Source organism: Lynx rufus, unplaced genomic scaffold (genome assembly GCF_022079265.1).
Source record: "Lynx rufus isolate CCGP_SWC_20201006 ecotype Redwood Valley unplaced genomic scaffold, mLynRuf1.p SCAF_13, whole genome shotgun sequence".
NCBI lineage: Eukaryota > Metazoa > Chordata > Mammalia > Carnivora > Felidae > Lynx > Lynx rufus.
Genome location: NW_025814827.1, coordinates 27496980 through 27519843, shown reverse-complemented (window position 1 = coordinate 27519843; position 22864 = coordinate 27496980). Strand labels below are relative to the sequence as shown.

Below are 22864 nucleotides of genomic sequence, written 5' to 3'. Positions count from 1 at the left end.
TGTGGTGATAAGTAGACAATTTCCAAGATGGGCATTTGAGGGACAGAAGCTGGCAAGAATCAGATTGTGAAGAACCTTGTAAATCTTGGAAATGAACTTGGATTTTATCATAGAGGACTTTAGAAACCATTAAACTGTTTTTAGAAAAGAAAGTAACATGATACTATTTGTGCTTTGGAAAGATCATTCTAGTGGCTTTTTGGAGAATGAACTTAAGTCTAGGAGAGCAAAAACCGGTTAAGAGTGCATTCTAGAACAAGGAAGAGAAAAATCAATAGGGTGTGCTAACAGATTGGAGAGGATGAAAGGGAGAAATCTAGGATGACTCTCAAATTTAAGGCTTAAGTGATGGAGTAGGATATTTAAAATATCAATAAGAACAATACTAGTAGTTGTAATTATTGAATCCTTATCATGTACAAAAGGTTTAGTTATATGTGTTGCATAGATTATTTCATTGAGGCACTGTAATGATGTAAGTGCTACAATTATCCTCATTTTTGGTGAGAAAACTTGGGACTTTAAGAGATGAAATAATATATCCAGGGTCACATATTTGGAAGTTATAGTACATGAATTTGAACCCTGGCACTTTGAGCTGAGACCATGTGCTCTATAAGGTATTTAGCAGGAGGACAAGTCAGGGCAACATATATGAAGTTCAGGCTTGTCCCTTCTGAATTTAAATTGCTTATATCTTACTGAGGTCAAAATATCTGGCAAAGAATTGAACAGCTGGCTCTATAACTGAGGAATGTGGTTTGTGCTGGACATGTGGATTTGGGATTCATCAGTTAATTGGTGGTAGTGAAAAAGGTGGGTGTAAGGTGAGTGAATCTCCAAAGAGCCAAGTGGAACCGTGAAGAATCCCATCTAAGAGTGAGTGTGTTGGGGAAGTTTGCTGAATAGGAGTAGCTAGATAGATAAGGAAAAAACTATGAAGGCCAGAGGTAGACATTCAAGAACTGAGGAGAGGTCAACATGATTAAATACCTTGCGGAGATGAAAGAAGGTTTAGAATGAGGGTTGAGTTGGGTTTGCCAATTAGGTGGTTGATGGGCAAGAGCTGAAGTTAAACTGAAGTGGGTTAAAAATTTAATAAAAAGTGGAGAGAAATGGTTTCAGACATCTCTTCAAAGAAACTTGGTGGAGGAGGTGAAAGACAGGGAGGTAACAGAAACTGCCTCAGCATCGGGGAAAATTCTGTTTGTCTGTGATGGGAGTCACTTGGGATGCTCACACATTGAGGAGAAAGAACCTGTGGGGCAGTGGGGATTACCCCAGGACATTTATCTGAGTAGGCAGGGGAAGCAATAATCTCTCCTCCAGCCTTCAGGAGATCATGACTCTTAAGAGAAAGAAGTGTTCCTACATTTCCAACCCCCCATTCCCTTCCTTTTTATTATATGAAGAAACCTAAGCCAGAGATGTGAAATGACTTGGCGATCACGCAGCAAGTCTGTGATCCCAAATCTCCTGGTTCCCGGTGCTTTCCCTCTCCTTCCAGTGTCAGTGGGAGAAGAATTCCCGACAGGTTCTTTGTTCCAAGTCCCCAGTTCCCCACGGGGACTCTTCCCTGCTCCTTGAAGATGCATGTCCTTCCAGATTCTAATCTGTCAGCAGGAACTCAGCTGTGTGGAGGGTGAGTCAGAGAGCTGATTTGTCATTTCCTCAACATGCCATGGGACAGTGTTTTAAATGGTTGATTATAAAGTGACATTAACATCACAGCTCTCGAAGCCTTTTCCTCTCACCTGGGCACCCAAGTTCCCAGAAGACAGAAAGGTCTCAGACTCAAGGGCCTTTCAGCCACCTCTTCCTGGCCCAGAGTAAGAGAGGGTATATTTGTTCATATATGGCACCCAGTCCCCAAGCTTGTGTGTAAGAGAGGATTGGGTGGAGGTCAGTGGGGTAGCAGTAGAGATTCCTTAAACAAGAGACTCCAAGAGACTCCATCAGTCCAGCGTCACTTGGTGAGCCTGGATTCAGGGAGCTCCTTAGAAGGTCCCAGAATACCTACTTCAACTCTGCTTAAGCGTCTTCTGGACTAATAGTGGTTCATCATCTCTTCCTCTCACTTTCTTATATTTAACAGGCTATGCTGTCAGCCTGGTTGTCATATAATTCTGACTAAACATTTACTAAAACCTACAGCCCTAACCAGAACATACCGCATAGAATCCAGGCAAGTGAATGCTGTATAAACATAAGCCTTTTGTAATTGACCTTCAGTTACAACCCTGTCTTGGTTGGCTCCAAAGAATGGCAACTAATTTGCTTCTCTTTGCTCTTTTTCAGTCAACCGAAACCCATTGCTACCTTTCCATTCTGTCCTGGGGGTGGGGGGCTGTTAGGCAGTAGACCTATAACTCCTGTAACTCCAGGAGCTGGCTATCATTCTCAGTGTGAACAGTGCCCCCTGGAATTTCATGTGCTATAGAATGAATACTGTCCCTGGTGCTGCAGCTCAGGTTCTACCCCCATTCTTTCATTTAGCTCACAGAATATTCAACTAAAAGAAATAGTGCTATTTGGGAGTCGAACCTAGGGTTCCCTGGGTCTGCTGCTCTTTGTTATACCTGTTTGTTTTTTTTTTAACAGTATTAAATACATTTAGATTAGATGGGAGTCCAAAATTCTGATCTTGCCCTGAGAGATTCAGCAGGGCTCGTGGTGATTCAGGACACCTGATTAGTTCTTTTGTTTCTTCCTTCATTCACCTTTCATTCACAATTGTCTCGAGTATAGACAACTGTGACACATGCTTATCCCCTGACACTGAGAAGAATACCCTCTAGACTCTAAAAACTTAGTAAGACTTAACTAAGCCAAAGATGAGAGACAAGAAGGGCCATCCAGAGTGAAAGTAGGAACAAAGTACTTGATGGAAGTAGGTGGAATGATACATTGCAGGGCCAGACACAGGGCCAGAGTGGTAGAACACAAGTAAAGAAGGATATAGGCTCAAATTAGACTGGAGAAGGAGACAGGACTCAGAACACGGAAAGTCTTACAGTCCCATTACACAGATAAGGGCCTTCTAAGAGTAAGAGAAAGTTACTGGAGGACTGTGAAATAATAGTATGAGATTTATATTCTGAAAAGATAATGCTTGTTTCATCTAGAAATACATGAGAGACAAACGAAGGGCAGACCGAATAGGCAAGAGGTCAGAAGAATGTGATATAAGGGAAGTTGGTGTTTTAAAAAACTGTGAACATTCAACTGTGTCTAAAGCTACTGAGCAATCCTAGGAGACAGGACTGGAAGCATCCATTGCATTTAGCTACCTGGAGGTCATCCTGTCTTTACTGAAAGGCGTTATTGAGAGAGGAGCTAGAATAGAGGAAGTAGAAGAATGAGTGGGAGGTGAGGAAATGACAACAGTGAGAATACAAAACTTTTTTAAGTGCCCGTGAATGGAAAGAAAAAGGAAGGTGGGGGCTAGAGAAGAATCTGGGGTCACAGGAGCTTTTTTACCATTTTTTTTTTGAGATGAGAGAAGCTTAGACAGATTAAGTGCTGACAGATAGTATTTAATCAATGAAAAGTTAGAGAATATACCAGAGAGAGGAAAATATAATCCATGTTTTTGTCATTTTTTTTTCTATTCCAGGAAAGACAGAAAAGGTTGGGTTTAAAGCACATGGAGAGGACTTGGGAAGTGAAAGTCTCTCTTAAAACAGGACGGGAGGAAGAAACACTAGATAAGGATGCAGACAGTGAATTTGTTTGGTAATGGGAAGGGGACAAGAGAGGTAAAGAAGTTCCTATCCCATGGCTTTTACTTTCTGAGTGAGGTAGCTGTGGGGCATCTAGAAAGAGTGTAGTAAAGTGAGAAGGAATAGATGAGGGTTTTTAAGACAATAGGAAAAGCTTAAACGTATTCATTTGGGGAGCAGGCATATCTCATAGGGAAATATAGCATCCCCACAGATGATCGTGCTAGATGTAGTGGGGGGCCAAGAATTCTGTGGTGTTACTACCAAATTGCCCCGGTGTGTGGTTGTCTTGACTGGTTCCCAGCTGTTCTGGGGCAGGTGCAGAAGGTGAATGATTGACTTCATCCAAGGAAAGAACTTTTCAACAAAGTCTGACAAGGATACAAAGGATGAAGGAGTCTAGAATATAAGCTAAAGTATTATTGAAATGATTGACTATTGCCTGTTACATCTAAGAAGGATAAGGTGATATGTCCGGATTGCAAAAGGCTAGTGAATTAGAAGAAATTAGATCGGTTGGTAGACTGATGACCCTGATGAGAAGGAGGAGCAGTCACAGTGAAAGTGGTCAGACAAGCAAGCGTTAAGGACAAGAGAATGACAGCAGAGCATGCAGTGCTTGACTTTATGAGTTTTGAGGTGAAGAAGCTAAAGCTTTTGACACATGCCAAAGTGGAAGCATAGACTGAGGCTACTAAAATCTTTGAAAAGTCTGTTAGAGAAAGTGACTAGGAAGTTACCAGTTAAAAAGGAGGAGGAGAGGTAGAACCTCAAATAGAAAGTTGTTGTTTTTTTGTTTTTGTTTTTGTTTTTGTTTGTTTGTTTTTTTGCAAGAGCATGAAGGTCCAAGATCTGGAGAAGTAATTGGGAAAGTGGGAGGAACCAACTCCACTTTCAGATCCTGAGGTATATGCAGCATGATAATCTGAACACCTCTTCAAGAAGTGGCATCTCCAGAAGATAGCTAGGGTAGAGCTTTAAAATCAGCATGTCTCTGGTGTGTCCCTGGGGTCTTTGGGCTGGGGATAAAGTATGGCTACCTCATTCCTGAATTCTCACTTCCTTTGCACAAATATAAGTTTCAAAGAGACAAGAACTCTAAACCAATTTATTTATCTGGGATTCATGAATTTCAAATTTGGCCACTATGCTATAATCATAAAAAGAACTTGTGTTAACCAACCCTCTATGTTATCCTGCTTAAAGAACTCCCTTTCAGTATTCCTTTTAGTTTGGATCTGCTAACAACAAATCTCTTGACTTTTATGTGTCTAAGATGTCTTGATTTTGCCTTCATTTTTGAGGAATATTTTCACTGGTAATAGAACTCTAGCCCCCAAATTTATTTTCTTTCAGCACTTTAAAAATGTCATTCTATGGCCTATTGGATTGTATCATTTCTATTGATAAGTCAGCTGTCAGTACTATTCTTGCTTCTTCGAAGGTAAAATGTCTTTCAGCTTCTAACATTGTTTTGGTCTTTGTTTTCGGCATCTTGACTATGATGTGTTTAACTGTGTTTTTCTTTGTATTTAGAAATTCTAGTTTCTTGAATGTGAGACTTACATGTTTTTTTTTTTTTTGTCAGTTTTGAAAAAGAATGCGGCCATTATCTGTCAAATATTGCTTTTGTCCACTTTTCTCTCTCTTTTCACTCTCAGGCACTCTAATGTTAGATGTTTTCATAAGATCCTATGTGTGTCTTACTCCCTAATCTGTATTTCCCAACCTTTTTGCTCTCCATGTTTCTATCAGATATTTTCTATTAACCCATCTTCTAGTTCACTAATCTTTTCTTCAGCTACAAGAAATGTGTTGCTAAACACATCTATTAAGATGCTTGATGACTGTGCTTTTGTGTTGTAGAATTTCCATTTAGTTCTTTTTTAATAAAGTCCAGTTCTCTGGTGAAATTCTCTATCTTGTCATCTTTTTTCTTGAACAAAATAAACAATTATTTTTTTTAAATTTATGTTTAATAACTATAATATCTGGGTACCTATGAGCCTATTTCTGTTGTTTTCTCTCTTAGTCTTAGTTATTGGAATGTTTAGTAATTGCTGTTAAGCATTTTGTATAAAAAAAAATGTATACTCCAGATAACATTATTTTCCTCTAGAGAGGACTCACCTCATCTTTTATGCAAGGAGCTAGAGTGGTGGGAGATTTTATTATTTTATTGGACCCCAAGTTGGAGTTTTTGTAGTTTGGTCTACCTCATGTTTGCTTCCTCTTCTTAGGAAGGATCTTCCTAAGATGTAGATCTTAAGAGATCCAAAAGAGAGCCTGTTGCTATTTATGGGGGCTCCTTCTTGGTCCTCAACTTGATACTGCCCAAAATCTGGCTTTTCTGGATAGCTACACTCTCCTTTTTAGATAGCTTAAGAATAAACAAATTCCATAGTATAAAATCAAGTGCAAAGTGTGGATCCAGTTTCCTGCCACCCTTCCTTCTCTCAAGGATTCTGCCACTCAAGCCCTTGCTATCTTGACAGCTCTGAACTGCTTTTAAGAGCTTCTCTCATTACATTTAGGCTTTAACCTCAGAAATATGTGGGAGATGCCTATATATAATACCAAAAATATACTTACTCAGTTTCCCCTGTTCTCTGGCTAAAGGGAAAAATCTCTTATCAGCATGTTCTTTACTGTAACCTTACGCATGAGGAAGGTGGCTTGCTCCTCCTCCTTGGAAGCATCTATGTCCATGAAGCAGTACCTTAATCCTCTAGGAGCACCCCTACCATTGTTACGATGGTATACATAAATGGTTTGTGAACAGTTGTACAAGATAAAAGAGAAAGCATTTCTTTCCCCTTCTAGGGCCATTTTTGCCCAATAATATATAACAATAATAGTCATAATGATACCTGTGAAAATCTACTAGAGGTTTACTATGGGCCAGGTTCTATGTTAGGTGTTTTATATAGATTGTCTCATTTCATCCTCAGAAGAGCCTATGAGGTAGTAATGGCAATTTTCCTAATTTGCACTTAAGGAAACTGAGGCTTAAAGAGGTGAAGTCAACCTAAACAAGGTCCCAGAGCTAGGAAGTAAATGGCACAAGCAAGTGTGAACTCAGACTTTTCAAACCCCAAGGTCTATATTCTTTTCCAGCATTTTGCCCTGCCTTTTAACTTGTCCTCCTTCAGCAAAACTAGTCTCATGATTTTCCTGGGCCCTGCAATTCTGAGATACTTCCTTAAATAAGGTAAAAGCCAGATATTCTGAGGGGTTTGCATGGAAGAAGTTCTCTTTGGTTCATTTCTCTCAGGTATTTGGTTATTTCTAGATCCGTGCCTCCCCCATTTAGTCTTACTTTGATGTATATTTTACATTAAATACTTCCATTTATAATTTCTATGGCAAATCTGAAAGTATTTTTTTTTTTTAAATAAAGCTTTATGCAGGGACAGGAAGCAATTAGTGGTGGGGCTTTATTTTTAGAGGATGAGATGGGTGGGGGTGGGGTATGGGGAGAAATTGCTTTCTGCAGTGTCAGATGAATGAGTTATAGGAAATGATAGCTCAGCCGGCAACTTAGTGCTTGCCAGTGAGTCAGCAGTGATTTCATCCTCAGCCTCAATGCCGGAATCACAGATGTGAGAGACACCCTTCCTGGTGAGGGCCCCTCCCTGTCCTGAGGTCTGGGACATCAAGGCTCTGCCCACATGATGTGAACTTACCTGTCATGGTGGAAAAAGATTCACAGAACTATCTGCCTCTTGTTTTCACACAAATATTTCTAAGTGTCCTTAGAATGGATGGGTGTTCCTGATCTTTACCCCTGTTACCCGGCAGAAACACCCAGTGACCTTCCATCCAGAGGATGAAGTTTGGGATGGGTATCATAGCAGAATTTTCTTCTTATGGCAACATTTCATATTTTTTACTACTTCAGCTTTCCAGGGCCTGTATAAATGGCAAAACATGGAAGCATGGTGGAAAAGTGAGACAGGAAGACGCTGCTTCAGAAAAACTGGTACATTAAAAGAGGTCACCTTGTCATGATTGGAAATATGTGCATGTGGCAAGAAGGTAGAACCAAATCATTTCGTTTGTTGCATTAGGATGGTAGGATTGAATAATTGTTTTTTACCTTCTTTTCTAGGTTCGATAAATAGGCTCAAGTTGTACAAAATTATTCTAAACATAATATTTTTGTATTTTAAAGAAATCCTTTAAGAAAAAAATGGCCAAATAGCTTTAAGTTTTTGGGACATCTTTTTCCCAGACTCTGCCCAGATTCTTAAGGTCAAGGTCATGTGATGATGTCCCCTAGGCAATGGGTGAGGAGGACTGACTGTGCTCAGAATTTGAATGAGGGAGACAGTTAGTTCCTTTTCACCAAGTGGATGAGGTGGTATTATCCACACGTTGCAAATAAAGACACGAATGCTCAAAGAGACTGAAGAAGCTTCCCCCGGTCAAACAGCTCATAATGGTGGATGTCCATCCAAGCCCAAGTCCGAGTTTGCCAACGTTCACACTCTTTCGCCTGGAGTACAAAACGATGCTGCCACAGATCCCACTCCACCATGCTTTTTGCAGGGCATTTTCAGTGTGTTGACTTACTGCTGGATTCATCCTCCATTAGGAAAAAATGTATTGCAATATTGTTCTCTCTTTTTGCAAAACTAGAATTCTAAAACTCACATATTACTTGCCTTCTACTTTAGTTAAAAAGACCAACACTGAGAGTATTGCATAGCTTCCATGCCTGTACATCTGTGTGTTTGACATTAAGATGATAGAAGAGGCATAGTAAGTATCCAGCTGAGTGGTTGGACTCACCCACAATTTGAAGTGATCTCCTAAAGTTAGGAAATGAGGGAAATGAGACTGTGACAAAGCTAAACGTTATACCATTCAGTACAGTAGCTGTGACAAGTTTGGCTAAGGAAGGGGTAGTATTGTTGTAGAATAGAGCATTTATGGTCTCAAAAAAACAAACAAACAAACAAACAAACAAACCCATCCCATTGCCCCAACAGAGCTCTAATTTACTTTTTAAATAAATTAGTACCAGATAAAGATTTTTTTTTAATTTTTGACAGTTAATATTATACAATTAATGCTATGAACTTTGTTGAGATACTGACATACAGTATACTGCACATACGTAAATGTGCAGTTAAAATGTAACATATGTAGGGCACATGGGTGGCTCAGTTGGTTAAGCGTCAGACTAGCTCAGGTCACGATCTTGCGGTTCGTGGGTTCGAGCCCTGCATCAGACTCTGTGCTGACAGCTCAGAGCCTGGAGCCTGCTTCAGATTCTGTGTCTCCCTCTCTTTCTGTCCCTCCCCCACTCACACCCTGTCTCTCTCTCTCTCTCTGTCTCTCTCTCTCAAAAATAAATAAACATTAAAAAAAATTTAATAAAATAAAATGTAACTTATGCATACACCTGTGAAACATCACTTTAACAAAGATAATGAATGTATTCATTACCCCCCAAATATTTTTTGTAATGCTGTTTTTTGAAGAGAAAAAAAAAAGTCAGTTAATTTTATCATGTAATTTGATGAAAAGAGCCTGGATGGGGACACAGGTGATGTGAGTCTGTACCCCGATCATGTTCTAAATAGCTCCCTGAAATTTAGTGAGTCCCTTAATTTTTCCAGCCCTTGGTTTTCTCATCTGAAAAATGAGGGGGTTGGACTAGATGGTCCCTAAGGCCCCCTACGGTTCTAAAGTTCAATAAAGCTAAGAGGATAGGCATACTTAGGGTATTGGTTTGTGTCCAAATGGTTTTATGTAAAGAGGTAGACATCCCCAGTGGTCTGGTGTCAGCTGTGACTCCTCAGTGCTGTCCTGCTTAATTGATAGATCGTGAAATCATTTCATTTCTTTTAATTCTCTTTCACCCAGATTCAATGTCATTCATGTCATTGCCTCCATATTGGTCTTAGTAAGCTAAGGGAACTGTTCAACTTTAGGATTTAGGGCGAAGGCTTGAGTAATGCTGGGAATCTGGCAATGCCTTTAGCAAAGGTCTGATGAGAGGCGACAGGACCGTCAGCTCCCTGGAAATTTGTGAGGCAGCTTGGGCATTTTATGGTGGGGGGTGGGGTGGGGTCAGAGACAAGCTGTACTGGTTGTATTTCAGGCTGGGGGAAGGGAAGCAGATTGGAGTTTAATTAAAATTCTAATCCCAACTTAGCCCATCTTCTTGCCAAGTCAGCAGCCAGCATTTCTGTTTGTGGTTCTGGTGATCTTGCTGCGATGACATACGTAGTTACCTCAAAAAACTCTTGCAAATGTGCCTAAACCTTCAATATGCTCACCAGATGCTTTAATCAGACCTGGCATGGTGCCATCTTTTGCCTGTATTTTCAGAGATACCTCACCCAGCCCTGCCAGGATTCCTGGCTGGAGGAGGGCCCCGGAGAGAGCTGGTGGTGCAAATGGAGCTGATTACAAATGAGAAAGTTTCATTACACCATAGAGATCTTTCCAAATTGTTTCTGGTTTCCAGGTAGCTAAGTGGGATTTCTGAGGAGGGGCTGCTCTGACTTCACCTTGGCCCACCATGAGGTGCTTCTTGCTCTGTGCCTACATGCTGCTCCTGATGATTTCCCAGCTGAGGGCAGTCAGCTTTCCCGAAGATGATGAACCCCTTAATACAGTCGACTATCACTGTAAGTAACCTTAAGAACATTCCCCTTTTCTGAGAAGGGAGCTTTTTTGGTTTTGATTTTCTAGGTGTATTTGTTTTTAGAAAGAGAGGGGTTTTTTTTTTGTTTTTTTTTTTATGTCTAATCAATGTTTTGCATATTAATTTATCCATAATCATTTCTTAGTGTTTAGAGAAAGTGGGACAACTTTGTTGGCTGCTTTTCTAAAGCAACCCATGTATAGGTTATATATTTCCAGTTAAAATAAAAAGACCATTTGCTCACACTCCCTGTCTTTTATTCATTTATATTCAAGACCTTAAGAGAGGAATTTAGTTAAAACCCTTCTACAACTAGTATATACAGCTAATCAATGCTGTATATTGATTCTTCAGCTCCATAATCCTGACTGATGGTTTAGCCCATTTTTACTTGCAGATTCAAGGCAATATCCGGTTTTTAGAGGACGCCCTTCGGGCAATGAATCCCAGCACAGGCTGGACTTTCAGCTGATGTTGAAAATTCGAGACACACTTTATATTGCTGGCAGGTAATTTTCCTCTGGTTGGTTTATTAGATTAAAATTCTTTTCTCTTGTGGTGCTTGCATTAATGTGTCTAGTTCATGAAAAACTAATATGTGATTGTGATCAAAAATTGCAAGTAGCCAAAAATATTCACTGAGAAGAGGCAGTGTTGTGTACCAGGAACAAAATACAGAGCTAAAGCCTTCAGCGGTGCTATTTTATTACTGCCATCAAGAAATCATACACCATTCTTTATTCCTAAAGCAGCAGGAAAAAAAATCTTTCTTTATTCTTTTTTAACTTGGAATTATTCAAGCAAATATTAGAAGTATGTCTATGCTAATACCAAGTAGCAGCTTGACCCATGCCTGAAGAGAAGAGCGTTCTTTGCTCTCTAACCACAGCAATATATAAAAGCATCTCACTAATGAAAAAATACTCTTTGTTGACTTTGTGGGAGACATAGAAAATCCAAATGATCTCCAAAATACAATAAAGGCAGATCTGTAAAAATAAAATAAGAAGAAGCAGCTTAACATTTTTATGCGTTCACATGATTTGACATACTGCCTTGTTTCCAACAGGGATCAAGTTTATACGGTAAACTTAAATGAAATCCCCAAAACAGAAGTCATACCAAACAAGGTGAGTGAGTGAAATTTATTTGCATTCCCTCAGAACTTGAATAATGTCCAAGATTTTTCAGTTAAAATATTGAACTTTGTTTTTGCTTGATTACTACAGAAACTGACGTGGCGGTCAAGACAACAGGACCGAGAAAACTGTGCCATGAAAGGCAAACATAAAGTAAGTAATACAGACTAGTGTCTGCCAGAGTTAGTCTTTATGTGGGCCTCATCCCACGGTGTCTGCCTATGGAATGTCTAATATTAACTGAATTATTACTTTCTTTAGGATGAATGCCACAACTTTATTAAGGTATTTGTCCCAAGAAATGACGAGATGGTTTTTGTATGTGGTACCAATGCATTCAATCCCATGTGTAGATACTATAGGGTAAGTATATTTCATACGGTGTGCTTTTTGTACCAACTTTTTTTCCCCCTCACTGCCATGCTGTTAGAGTTGAATCCTTTCTGCTATAACCCATTTATCTCTAATGCTATGGAATAATAAAGACAAAATTCGTCAAATAGAATTTCAGTACAAATAAAGGAGCATTGCCTACAAACAGGTACATTGAACAGATGTGACACTGGCTATTTATTTTTCTTTTATAGTTGAATACCTTAGAGTATGACGGGGAGGAAATTAGTGGCCTGGCAAGATGCCCATTTGATGCCAGACAAACCAATGTTGCCCTTTTTGCTGGTAAGATCCTTTAGTGTAATGAATATAAATGATTAATGACATTGAAGGTAAAAAGGAATTTAAAGGAAGAAAAAAAGCTCATAACTGGGGTAGCTACCATGATATAGGTGTTTCGAAGTCTAGGAGCTATGAAAAAAAAATTTCCCAAAAACAGGGATTAAAAGTGAACATATAAGGCACCCAGGGGCGCCTAGATGGCTCAGTCAGTTAAGCGTTCAACTTAAGCTCAGGTCATGATCTCACGTTTCCTGGGTTCGAGCCCTCATCAGACTCTAAGCTGATAGCACAGAGCCTGCTTGGGTTTCTCTCCCCCTCTCTCTCTGCCACTCCCCACTTGTGCTGTCTCTGTCTCTCTCAAAATAAGTAAAAAACTTTAAAAAATTATTTTAAAAAGTGAACATATTATAAATAGTCTCACACATGGCTCTGTTGTTAACTAGGTCAGTGACCCCGAATAAGTTGCTTAACTTATTGATACTTAGATCCCTCATCTGTAAGATTAGGTAATACCATGGGCTGACTTGTCGCAGGTTGATTATGAGCATCAGATCTAGGTTTATTTGTATACATAGCGATAACAGGTGAAAGCACTCTGAAGGAAAGCACTACATAGGATAACACACTACAGGATTATTATGGTCATCTTACCCAAATTATAACTCTGGTTTCAGATGGGAAGCTATATTCTGCCACGGTGGCTGACTTCTTGGCCAGTGATGCTGTTATTTATCGAAGCATGGGGGATGGATCTGCCCTTCGCACAATAAAATATGATTCCAAATGGATAAAAGGTACCTTTGGAAAGCAGGGTGTGTGAATGCCAAGGGTGGTGGGATGGCCAAGTGGGAACAGGAGCCGTGGCATCAGGAGGTTCAGTGCATGACTTTATATTGTTTACAGAGGGCAAGTCCAAGTTGCTTCAGTTGTGAACAGGAGCATTGACAAGGAAAGAGGAGACTAGTAGCCATGTTGGGAAAGTAGATTCATCTACGATTTTATCCTAGTGATTTCAAAAAAGAGAGATCTCATTTCTGTGTGCCAAAGTGCCTACCTCTAAGTGCACGTATGCTCCTGGTCCACGCCCACCTACCTATCCTGCAGAGTTAGTAGTGAGAATCAATTAGTTCATATCTGCAGAGCTGTCTTATTCTTTGGAGTCCAGATATCAAGATTTTTTTATTCTCAGTGTAAGGAGTTTTCTTCCCCCGTTAAATAGGTTAATGAATAAATCTGTTAAAACAAAGACCTTTGCTGTAGTTCAGTTCCTGTAGGCTTTTTACAGTCCATTAGCTGACATTAAAGACTCTGGGTTCCTTGAAGCTTCCACACCCCCATACTGGCACTCCTGGAGCTCACTGGTGTATTGAAATTCACATTGGCTTGTATATAGCCATGCAGTATCTGTCAGTCATGCCTAGCAGTTGGGGTCTTATGCGAATTGGAGTATCCTTTAGAAACCAGTTTGTTTTCAATTCTTCTTTCAGAGCCACATTTTCTTCATGCCATAGAATATGGAAACTATGTGTATTTCTTCTTTCGAGAAATTGCTGTGGAACATAATAATTTAGGCAAGGCAAGTATATGCACTTGACTCATCTTATGGACTTGTCCTGCGTGGAATCGAGCCCGCTTCAGTAGAGTTATGCACTCTGTGTATTTTCCAGCACTCAGTGCATTTAGGGTCAAGTGCAAAGAAGTGAGTTGCTTATCATGAGAATAATTGCTGGAAAACACCTGAACAACGACCAGAGTGAGAACAGCAGCCTTGGGCCTTGAGAAGGTTTCATTTTTTCTGTCACTACAGAGAGTGTTCTTCAGGCACCCTTGAGCTATGGATGCTTCTTTAACACTTTAGAAATCTGTTGGTAGTTTATTCTTTGTCAGAGTCAAAAGACAGAATGGAAAGTAGAGGCCACTTTTCAATTTTGAGTGCTTCAGCAGAAGCCCACGTAATTTGAAAGTATCACAACGTCGTTATGCCAAGTTTAAGGATGGCACATTTCATTAACAATACAAGAAACCGGGTGGGAGGCAAAGTGTGGGAATGGTTTGCATTCACTCAGGCATTTCCAGAGCTCGCTTCTTGGGGAGCTTGTTTGGCAGACCAGGGAAATGGCCTTTTTTTTCCTTACAGGTAAAACTAGTTTTACATTCTAACTGTACAAATCCCTAGAGAGAAGATTGCTAGATTCTTTGCAGCCAGACGTATCTTTAGCATTTTTGTGTCCCTCCCTTAAATTGCAGCTTTTTGTTTCCATTCCCCCTCCAAGCTCATAACCCTGTTGCTTTGCTTTTGTCCCTTGGGCAGGCTGTCTATTCCCGTGTGGCCCGCATATGTAAAAATGACATGGGTGGCTCCCAGCGGGTCCTGGAGAAACACTGGACTTCATTTCTGAAGGCTCGGCTTAACTGTTCTGTCCCCGGAGATTCCTTTTTCTACTTTGATGTCCTGCAGTCTATCACAGACATAATACAAATCAATGGCATCCCCACTGTGGTCGGGGTGTTTACCACACAGCTCAACAGGTGAGGACAGATCCCTGGCACTTCAAAAGCTGCTCTGTGCTTGCCTAAGGGACCCAAGAGTGGGCCTACGATTGCCTGATGGTTTTCCTGATGGTTTCCCCCTTTTCAGCATTCCTGGTTCTGCAGTGTGTGCATTTAGCATGGATGACATTGAAAAAGTATTCAAAGGACGGTTTAAAGAACAGAAAACCCCAGATTCTGTTTGGACAGCAGTCCCTGAAGACAAAGTACCAAAGCCAAGGTAAAGAAAAAAGACAGAAAGTGTTTTTGTCTTTAACAAAACCCTCTGGTCACTGGTAGCAGCCATCCTCAGAGAGCAGAGGGGGCCAACCTCCCAGGCCAGGATGGGGTCCCTGGGCAGCATTGCAGACAAAGTCAGTAAACATAGCCCTGCAGGGGTGAATGCAGAGAACCCACTGAGTGCAGGGAGATAGCGATGCTCCTTGGTTTCGCTCATTCTCCTTTCTTTCTTGGCCTCTTCTTTCAGAATGGACACTTATTCCTTAGATAGTTTGTGAGGGGAAAAAACACACTGTTTTCCTTTCAGGCCTGGCTGTTGTGCAAAGCATGGCCTTGCTGAAGCCTATAAAACCTCCATCGATTTCCCTGATGAAACCCTGTCGTTCATCAAATCCCACCCGCTAATGGACTCTGCCGTCCCACCCATCGCCGATGAGCCCTGGTTCACAAAGACTCGGATCAGGTAAGACTGCAGGAAACAGCAGCCCACCGCCCTCAAAGGCCCTCTCTTCCTGTCGGCCTCCCCTCTGACTTGGCATACCTCCTCTGGCAGGTACAGACTGACGGCCATCGCTGTTGACCATTCTGCTGGGCCCCACCGGAACTATACAGTCATCTTTGTTGGCTCTGAAGCTGGCGTGGTGCTTAAAGTTTTGGCAAAGACCAGTCCTTTCTCTTTGAATGACAGCGTATTACTGGAAGAGATTGAAGCGTACAACCACGCAAAGTAGGTGTATGTTACGAGAATGCTTTTCAGCACTGCTCAAAGCTTTCCGGTGTGTGTTTCATCCAGCAATTTCCTTTTAGTCTTTGAAATTAGCAGTGGTTTGGCATATTAAGTGTTTTGGGTTTTTTTTTCCCCCTCCCTGAAATAAATCCTGAGTTTGTTGTGCTTCCTGAGTCCACTGGGGCTAAAATGGTGGACAGTTGACGAGTTTAAAATAACTCACCCCATGTTGTTCACCTGTGGGCAATGAGAACATGTTAGCACCACCCCTGACACCTTCAGGTATGTTTCAGGATGTCACCTGCTGCAGACAGTAGGTAGTAAGTATACACACACGCACACACGCAATACCACTCTTCCAACCCCTGATATAAAAAAATAATTGGCCACTAAAACAAAGAAGAAATAGGTGATGGAAATGGAGCAAAGGAGACTAAAGAGAGACCCAGAAACATCTAGTGCAGTGAAATTTAAGTGCACTGAAACACTGTCCTTTTTCTTCCCTTCCAACGTGGTCTTCACAAACATAGTTCCCTTCGGTCACCAGAATAGGAAAGCGATCTTAAAAAGACTCTTTGTCCAACCTGAAATTGAACAACCGTGCAGAGCATCAGAAGTTGAACCACAGATTTATTACTTCCCAAACTCTGTACCTACCTGGTTTGCTACCGGGAATATTCCTTAAGATACCTCAGCTCTTAGTAATTGCACAACCAAACCCCACTTGTCTTGTACATTTCATGTAGCTTTTGATTTACTAAACATATGGCTTCAAAATGCATCCCAAAATATAGGTGTAATGCTGAGAATGAGGAGGACAGAAAGGTCATCTCATTACAGTTGGATAAAGATCATCACGCTGTGTATGTGGCATTCTCTAGCTGCGTTATTCGCCTCCCCCTCAGTCGCTGTGAGCGTTACGGATCCTGTAAAAAGTAAGCTGAGGGTTCTTTACTTACCATGAGTCTTGCAGCATCTTGACCTTCAATGATGAGAAAATCCAAGTTATGTTCTGTTTGTTTTTATATAGGTCTTGTATTGCATCTCGGGACCCATACTGTGGCTGGTTAAGCCAGGGGGCTTGTGGCAGAGTGACCCCAGGGATGCTGTAAGTATGTTTTGTTACATTAGCTGAGAGCTGCCTCTGTCTTCCTAGGGTCTCTAAAGCTAGAAATGTTAGAAAAATTCCAATAATACTGCTTTTGTTTTTTTTCTTCCTTTCTTTTCTTCATTTTCTTTTCTTTCTTTCTTTCTTTCTTTCTTTCTTTTCTTTCTTTCTTTCTTTCTTTCTTTCTTTCTTTCTTATGGGAGAAATAAACAAGAAAATCGGGAGTTGTAAGAAGGAAGGGAGATTGTAGACAGTAGCCTAAGGGAAATGGATGGAGAGAAAAAACAATTCTCTCCCCTGTCTTAAACATTTTAGTGGCCAGATGTTGAACAGGAATCCTCGTTTTAGCAAGCTATGTTGAAATGTCCATTTTTTCTTACTAATCAGTCTGTGTTCTTGATTCTGCTCTGGTTGTCACTTGTGTCCCTATGAAGGCTGTTAACCGAAGACTTCTTTGCTTTCCATAACCACAGTGCTGGAGGATATGAACAAGACACAGAATACGGCAACACGGCCCACCTAGGGGACTGCCACGGTAAGACCGGATCTTCCTTTCCCTCCTGGCAATTCTTTTTAACCACACTTGCACGTGAACATTATTTTACAATCAGCCTTTTAATGACTCAGGACACATAACCACATAGCATTTAACTTAAACTTCGCAAAAGCTGAGCTGTTTGGTCATGGGGATACATTAGAGAAGAGTCTTACCTTTTATTTTTTTTCCTTCACCATTTACAATTTTGTAGAAAATCTAGAGAAAGGTAGTCTAACCAGTAGGTTAATCTTTTTATTTATAGTATTTTCTTTTGACTTTTTTAGTTAATTGGAATTCATAAATTTTTGCTTTCTTTTGGTTACTTTTTACTGATTACTTGTTCCTTTAATTCTTTTAGAAATTTTGCCTACTTCAACTACACCAGATTACAAAATATTTGGCGGTCCAACATCTGGTTAGTTTTTTTTAATTTTTTTGAATTAACAACCTTTTCTTTCCTTCAGTTCAGCATTTTCAGCCCCTCTCCCCTCCTTTTGCGCAGTTTGGCAGCCCTTCATGTTTCTGCTTTGACTCATAATCCCACTGATGGTACTGAAAGACTTTTTCTTACTCAGCACTCCACCTCTGTGTAGCATGTTAACAGTTCATCATTGACCAAGGCACATCCCCTACAAAAAATCAAATGGATTCACATAGACTGCATTCCAGCTGCACGCCTGCCCACCCGAGCTTCCTTCTCTCTCACCCTTGTGCATTGTGGATGTTCCCTCTGGCCATCTATATCCAATGGATGGCAGAATTTCATTATTTTCCCCTTCTTTCCTTACCTTTCCTAAGACCTAGTAAACAAATACACATTTCCCCAAAATGTGTATTTATACATTTTAGACATCTTTTTTGAATGGTTTGTGGGGATCCCGGGAATCTTTGAATGTTGTGGTCTCAGTGTTGTGAAAAAGGCTTCTGTTGAAGGAAGCCGGTATCTGATGTATTAAGGTGTTCAACGACCCGCTGTCTGTATCTGTTCTGGAGCCTTCGTCTGTGACCATCGTGCCACTCTGAACGGGGGTCTCCAGAGTTTTAATCTAAAACTGTATGCTTACATTCTGAGGACAAAGCTACTTTGTGGAAATCAGTAACACACGTGCTAAGAGGTTAAGTTCCTTCTGGTCCTATTGCTGCTTCCAAAACTCACAGCAGTTTCATTCTTCAGAAGGGAGAAAAGGATGGCAGGTCTTATGTATCAGAACATCCTTATCGGGCTTATAAATGCCATTTCTTTTGCATGAGTTGCTGCTAATTCTTTGGAATAAATTCCCCGAGCATTTTGAAGGGTACAGGCAAGGTTCATCCGTGCTTCGGTGCTTTACCATGGATGGTGTGAGGCCTCAGTGCACAGATGGATGGGGAGTCCATGGTAAAGCAGAGCAACCTGCTTTATCAGGTCAAAACCCAAGTGTTGACACGGACATAACCAGGTGTTTCCTGATGGAGTTACGCTGTAGGTTCCCCAGTGAAGGATACATCTCTAATAGTCCATGGAAATGCTTTTAAACGTATACACAAAAAAGAAAGGAAATGATGCTGTCTCACAAAATGACGAGAAAAAAAGCAATTAATCTCTGGGATTTGTGTTACCCATTCCATGAGGGTCATTAATCACCTGAGGGGCTTCAGTAGGAGTGTTTTGAATGTCTTTAATTTTGAAATCTGCTTAATACGTCTTTTTTGTTCATTTTTAGTTTTTCCTTTTCCCTTGCAAGAAAGCAATTTGGTGTAGTCTCTTTGGATGTGTTTTCATGAAATCATAGAATAGGATTTCTCATAAAATTGACTTAAACTTTACTTAAAAATGCAACAGACCAGTCAGAAAAAAAATCTACCCACGTTAATAAAAATCTGTTTGCCACCACAGACATGGAGGTATCTTCATCATCTGTTACCACAATGGCAAGTATCCCAGAAATTACACCTAAAGTGATTGATACCTGGAGACCTAAACTGACGAGCTCCCGGAAATTTGTAGTTCAAGATGACCCAAACACTTCTGATTTTACTGATCCTTTATCAGGTATCCCAAAGGGTAAGGCCTCACCAGGGAACTCGTCTCTCGCTGAGTGGAAACCTGATTCCTGATATCTCTGAGGAGCTAGTGGACTTAGGGTTTCCCAGAGGTGAACCAAAACAGAGCCCTGCTGTTGTTCACGCCACCTCCGCTGGCTGCCTCACTCTGCTTTCTGTGCTTATATCGGAGTGCATTCCTTCACAGATGAAAGAGGTGGGAAGCTGTGAAAGAAAGAGGTGATGACGTAGCCACTCAGACAATCTCATCTGTGTTGGTTTCTGCCCGAAGACACTGAGAGTCTGCTCAGTGGCAGAGAATTTCCAGGGCCACCCCAACAACATCAAAACACAAAACTCATTAATTGCAAATATCCTGATATCAGATGTTTTGTCTAAAAGCCTTTCCCAGCCTTCTGTTTAACTTCAATTCTGAATGCAATATGAAAAGGATATATGAGGTGCTAGTAAGTTGCTTGAATGTCACAAGCAATAAAACATAACAGAGCACTTATCCCTAACTATCATTTTCTGCCCTTAATAGAAGCAGTTATACAACAGTTGCCTGGATGAGGTAGCTTATTAGACATCTTACTCTGGGGGAAAAAAATCTATTCTTTGGTGCTTAGTAAACTATGGTATCAGGTTTCCAATCAGTTTTTATGCCAGTGCATTGTCATTTATGATTTACATCTGTTGATTTGGGTTTTATATGTTTTCATTGTAAGCAATTTTATAATCATTCTTTCTGTTTTGTTTTCCTTAGTAATATCATTTCTTTCTACTTTTCTTTCTTTGTCTTTTCCAATGACACTGAATGCCATAATCCCGAACAGTGATTAAAAACAACTAATGACCAAAGGCCTTAGTACTAACCTAAAACAACAGAATCTTCAGAATTCCTCTGACTTACCTTATACTGGGATAACTGTGCTTATAGCATGTAACAGACTTGGATACCTCTTAAACTAACATTTCTTTGATTGACTGTTAGATGTCTGTGGTTGCATTGAAAATCCCAATAATTATAAACTAATTCACTCTTCGTCTGGTCTAACTTAAATATTTCTTAAATAGCTCAAGACAATTGGATAATATTACTTAACTGATACATATTAAACTTCTTTAGACTGTCTGGATTTCTTTCATAGCAGGCAATTCAAGAGTACTTCACCTGAAGGTGGAATGAAAAAAATTAGCAAAGTAAACATGAAAGTCCATATTTGTAGCTAACAGTGACCAAGCAGGTGCTTTTAGTTTGTGAACCAATTGTGTGTCTTTATTCTAGTTAAGATAGCATAAGTTTATTTGCTTAATTATTTTAGCATAATGGACATTCATGCCAGTCCATACGTTTTCCTAATTCCAGCAGTTGCCCTTTAATCCTGATTTATGAATTAGGGGAAAATCATGAGACAAAACATTTCTTGAATTTAAAGTTGGCCATTTAGAAAATACCTACTTTCTAACTCTTAATTTTTAGGCAAAAAAAACAAAAACAAAAACAAAAAACCTTGGAGTTTTGGATGTTAGATAACAACTACTTACAAGAGATTTGGGGGGGAAAGACAGGCACGTAGGAATCAGTGGGAGATCAGAGTTATCCTGGCATTTGCAGCAATCCTATATGTCTCTGGGGATCCGATCGCGATTAAAGAAAAATGTATAGGTGGACTTTTAGAGTCTCCCTGACCCTCCAAGCTAAGCATATGGACCATGTGAAGGTAGTGCTGGCTCACAGGAAGCCATTTTCTGGCTGATATTGTCTGAAAGAAGCACCTCACTCAGACTCTTTTCCTGTGTATCTGTTGCAGGTGTACGATGGGAAGTCCAGTCTGGAGAGTCCAACCAGATGGTCCACATGAATGTCCTCATCACCTGTGTCTTTGCCGCTTTTGTTTTGGGTGCGTTCATTGCAGGGGTGGCAGTATACTGCTATCGCGACATGTTCGTTCGGAAAAACAGAAAGATTCATAAAGATGCAGAATCTGCCCAGTCGTGCACAGACTCCAGTGGAAGTTTTGCCAAACTGAATGGTCTCTTTGACAGCCCAGTCAAGGAATATCAACAGAATATTGATTCTCCCAAATTGTATAGTAACCTGTTGACCAGTCGGAAAGAGCTGCCACCCAGTGGAGATACCAAATCCATGGTAATGGACCATCGGGGCCAACCTCCCGAACTGGCTGCTCTCCCCACGCCTGAGTCTACACCTGTGCTTCACCAGAAGACCCTGCAGGCCATGAAGAGCCACTCAGACAAGGCCCACGGCCATGGGGCTTCAAGGAAAGAAACCCCCCAGTTTTTTCCTTCTAGTCCACCACCCCATTCCCCATTAAGTCATGGGCATATCCCCAGTGCCATTGTTCTTCCTAATGCCACTCATGACTACAACACATCTTTCTCAAACTCCAATGCACACAAAGCTGAAAAGAAGCTTCAGAACATTGACCACCCGCTGACAAAGTCATCCAGCAAAAGAGATCACCGGCGTTCTGTGGATTCCAGAAATACCCTCAATGATCTCCTGAAGCATCTAAATGACCCAAATAGCAACCCCAAAGCCATCATGGGAGACATCCAGATGGCCCACCAGACCCTAATGCTGGATCCTGTGGGACCTATGTCTGAGGTCCCACCCAAGGTCCCTAACCGGGAAGCATCGCTGTACTCTCCTCCTTCAACTCTCCCCAGAAACAGCCCAACCAAGCGAGTGGACGTCCCCACCACTCCTGGAGTCCCAATGACTTCTCTGGAAAGACAAAGGGGTTATCACAAAAATTCCTCCCAGAGGCACTCTATATCTGCTATGCCTAAAAACTTAAACTCACCAAATGGTGTTTTGTTATCTAGACAGCCGAGTATGAACCGTGGAGGGTACCTGCCCACCTCCACAGGGGCAAAGGTGGACTATATTCAGGGAACACCAGTGAGTGTTCATCTGCAGCCTTCCCTCTCCAGACAGAGCAGCTATACCAGTAATGGCACCCTTCCTAGGACGGGACTAAAGAGGACACCGTCCTTAAAACCTGATGTGCCACCAAAGCCTTCCTTTGTTCCTCAAACCACGTCTGTCAGACCACTGAACAAATACACTTACTAGGCCTCAAGTGTGTGCTATTCTCCGTGTGGCTTTATCCTGTCCATGTTGTTGAGAGGATGATGTTGTAAGGGTACCTTAAGACAAGAGACTCCCTTGTATTTTAAGAGAACCAAGTGGCCAAAGAAACTCTTTCTAACTTTGGCAACATCAAAACTTGCCACATGTAGCTACTACAGCAAAGCTTCTGTGTACTTGCCTGAAAACAAAGGAAGGTGCTGGTCATTCCATTTCTTTTGTTTGAAGCTAAAGAGATGTGTAGCACCCAGGGGGCTACCTTACCAGTATAGAGAGCTGATACAGTACTCAGAAGAGTCTGTGAGCAAATACTTGAAAATGGGTTCAACTTAGACTACCATGATGTGTGGTCTTCCCATTAAATGTGAACATTTTAATTGTATGC

At 40.9% G+C, this 22864-nt stretch overlaps 1 protein-coding gene across 6 annotated transcripts; it reads left to right on the top strand.

Annotated features, from left to right (window-relative positions):
• Positions 1-10257: 10257 nt before the first annotated feature.
• SEMA6D (semaphorin 6D) lies at positions 10258-22464 on the top strand. 6 transcript variants are annotated; one of them, XM_047074466.1, is made up of 18 exons: positions 10258-10366; positions 10781-10892; positions 11453-11513; positions 11613-11675; positions 11784-11885; positions 12110-12200; positions 12872-12991; positions 13685-13773; positions 14509-14726; positions 14836-14967; positions 15274-15429; positions 15520-15693; positions 16488-16628; positions 16724-16801; positions 17275-17336; positions 17698-17754; positions 19216-19383; positions 21176-22464. In XM_047074466.1, exons 1-18 carry the CDS (start codon positions 10258-10260, stop codon positions 22462-22464), a joined length of 3222 nt encoding a protein of 1073 aa, XP_046930422.1. The 6 variants fall into 6 exon arrangements, with proteins under 6 accessions (XP_046930422.1, XP_046930421.1, XP_046930423.1 ...); XM_047074465.1 differs by having other exon boundaries at positions 17236-17336; XM_047074467.1 differs by lacking the exon at positions 19216-19383.
• The last annotated feature ends 400 nt before the right edge of the window (positions 22465-22864 follow it).

Bases quoted from the DNA above. Each gene is read 5' to 3' on its own strand.
- SEMA6D (XM_047074465.1), top strand. From the start codon at position 10,258: ATGAGGTGCTTCTTGCTCTGTGCCTACATGCTGCTCCTGATGATTTCC. The intron at 10,367-10,780 runs GTAAGTAACCTT...TTTTACTTGCAG, and splicing joins TAATACAGTCGACTATCACT to ATTCAAGGCAATATCCGGTT. The intron at 19,384-21,175 runs GTAAGGCCTCAC...TATCTGTTGCAG, and splicing joins TTTATCAGGTATCCCAAAGG to GTGTACGATGGGAAGTCCAG.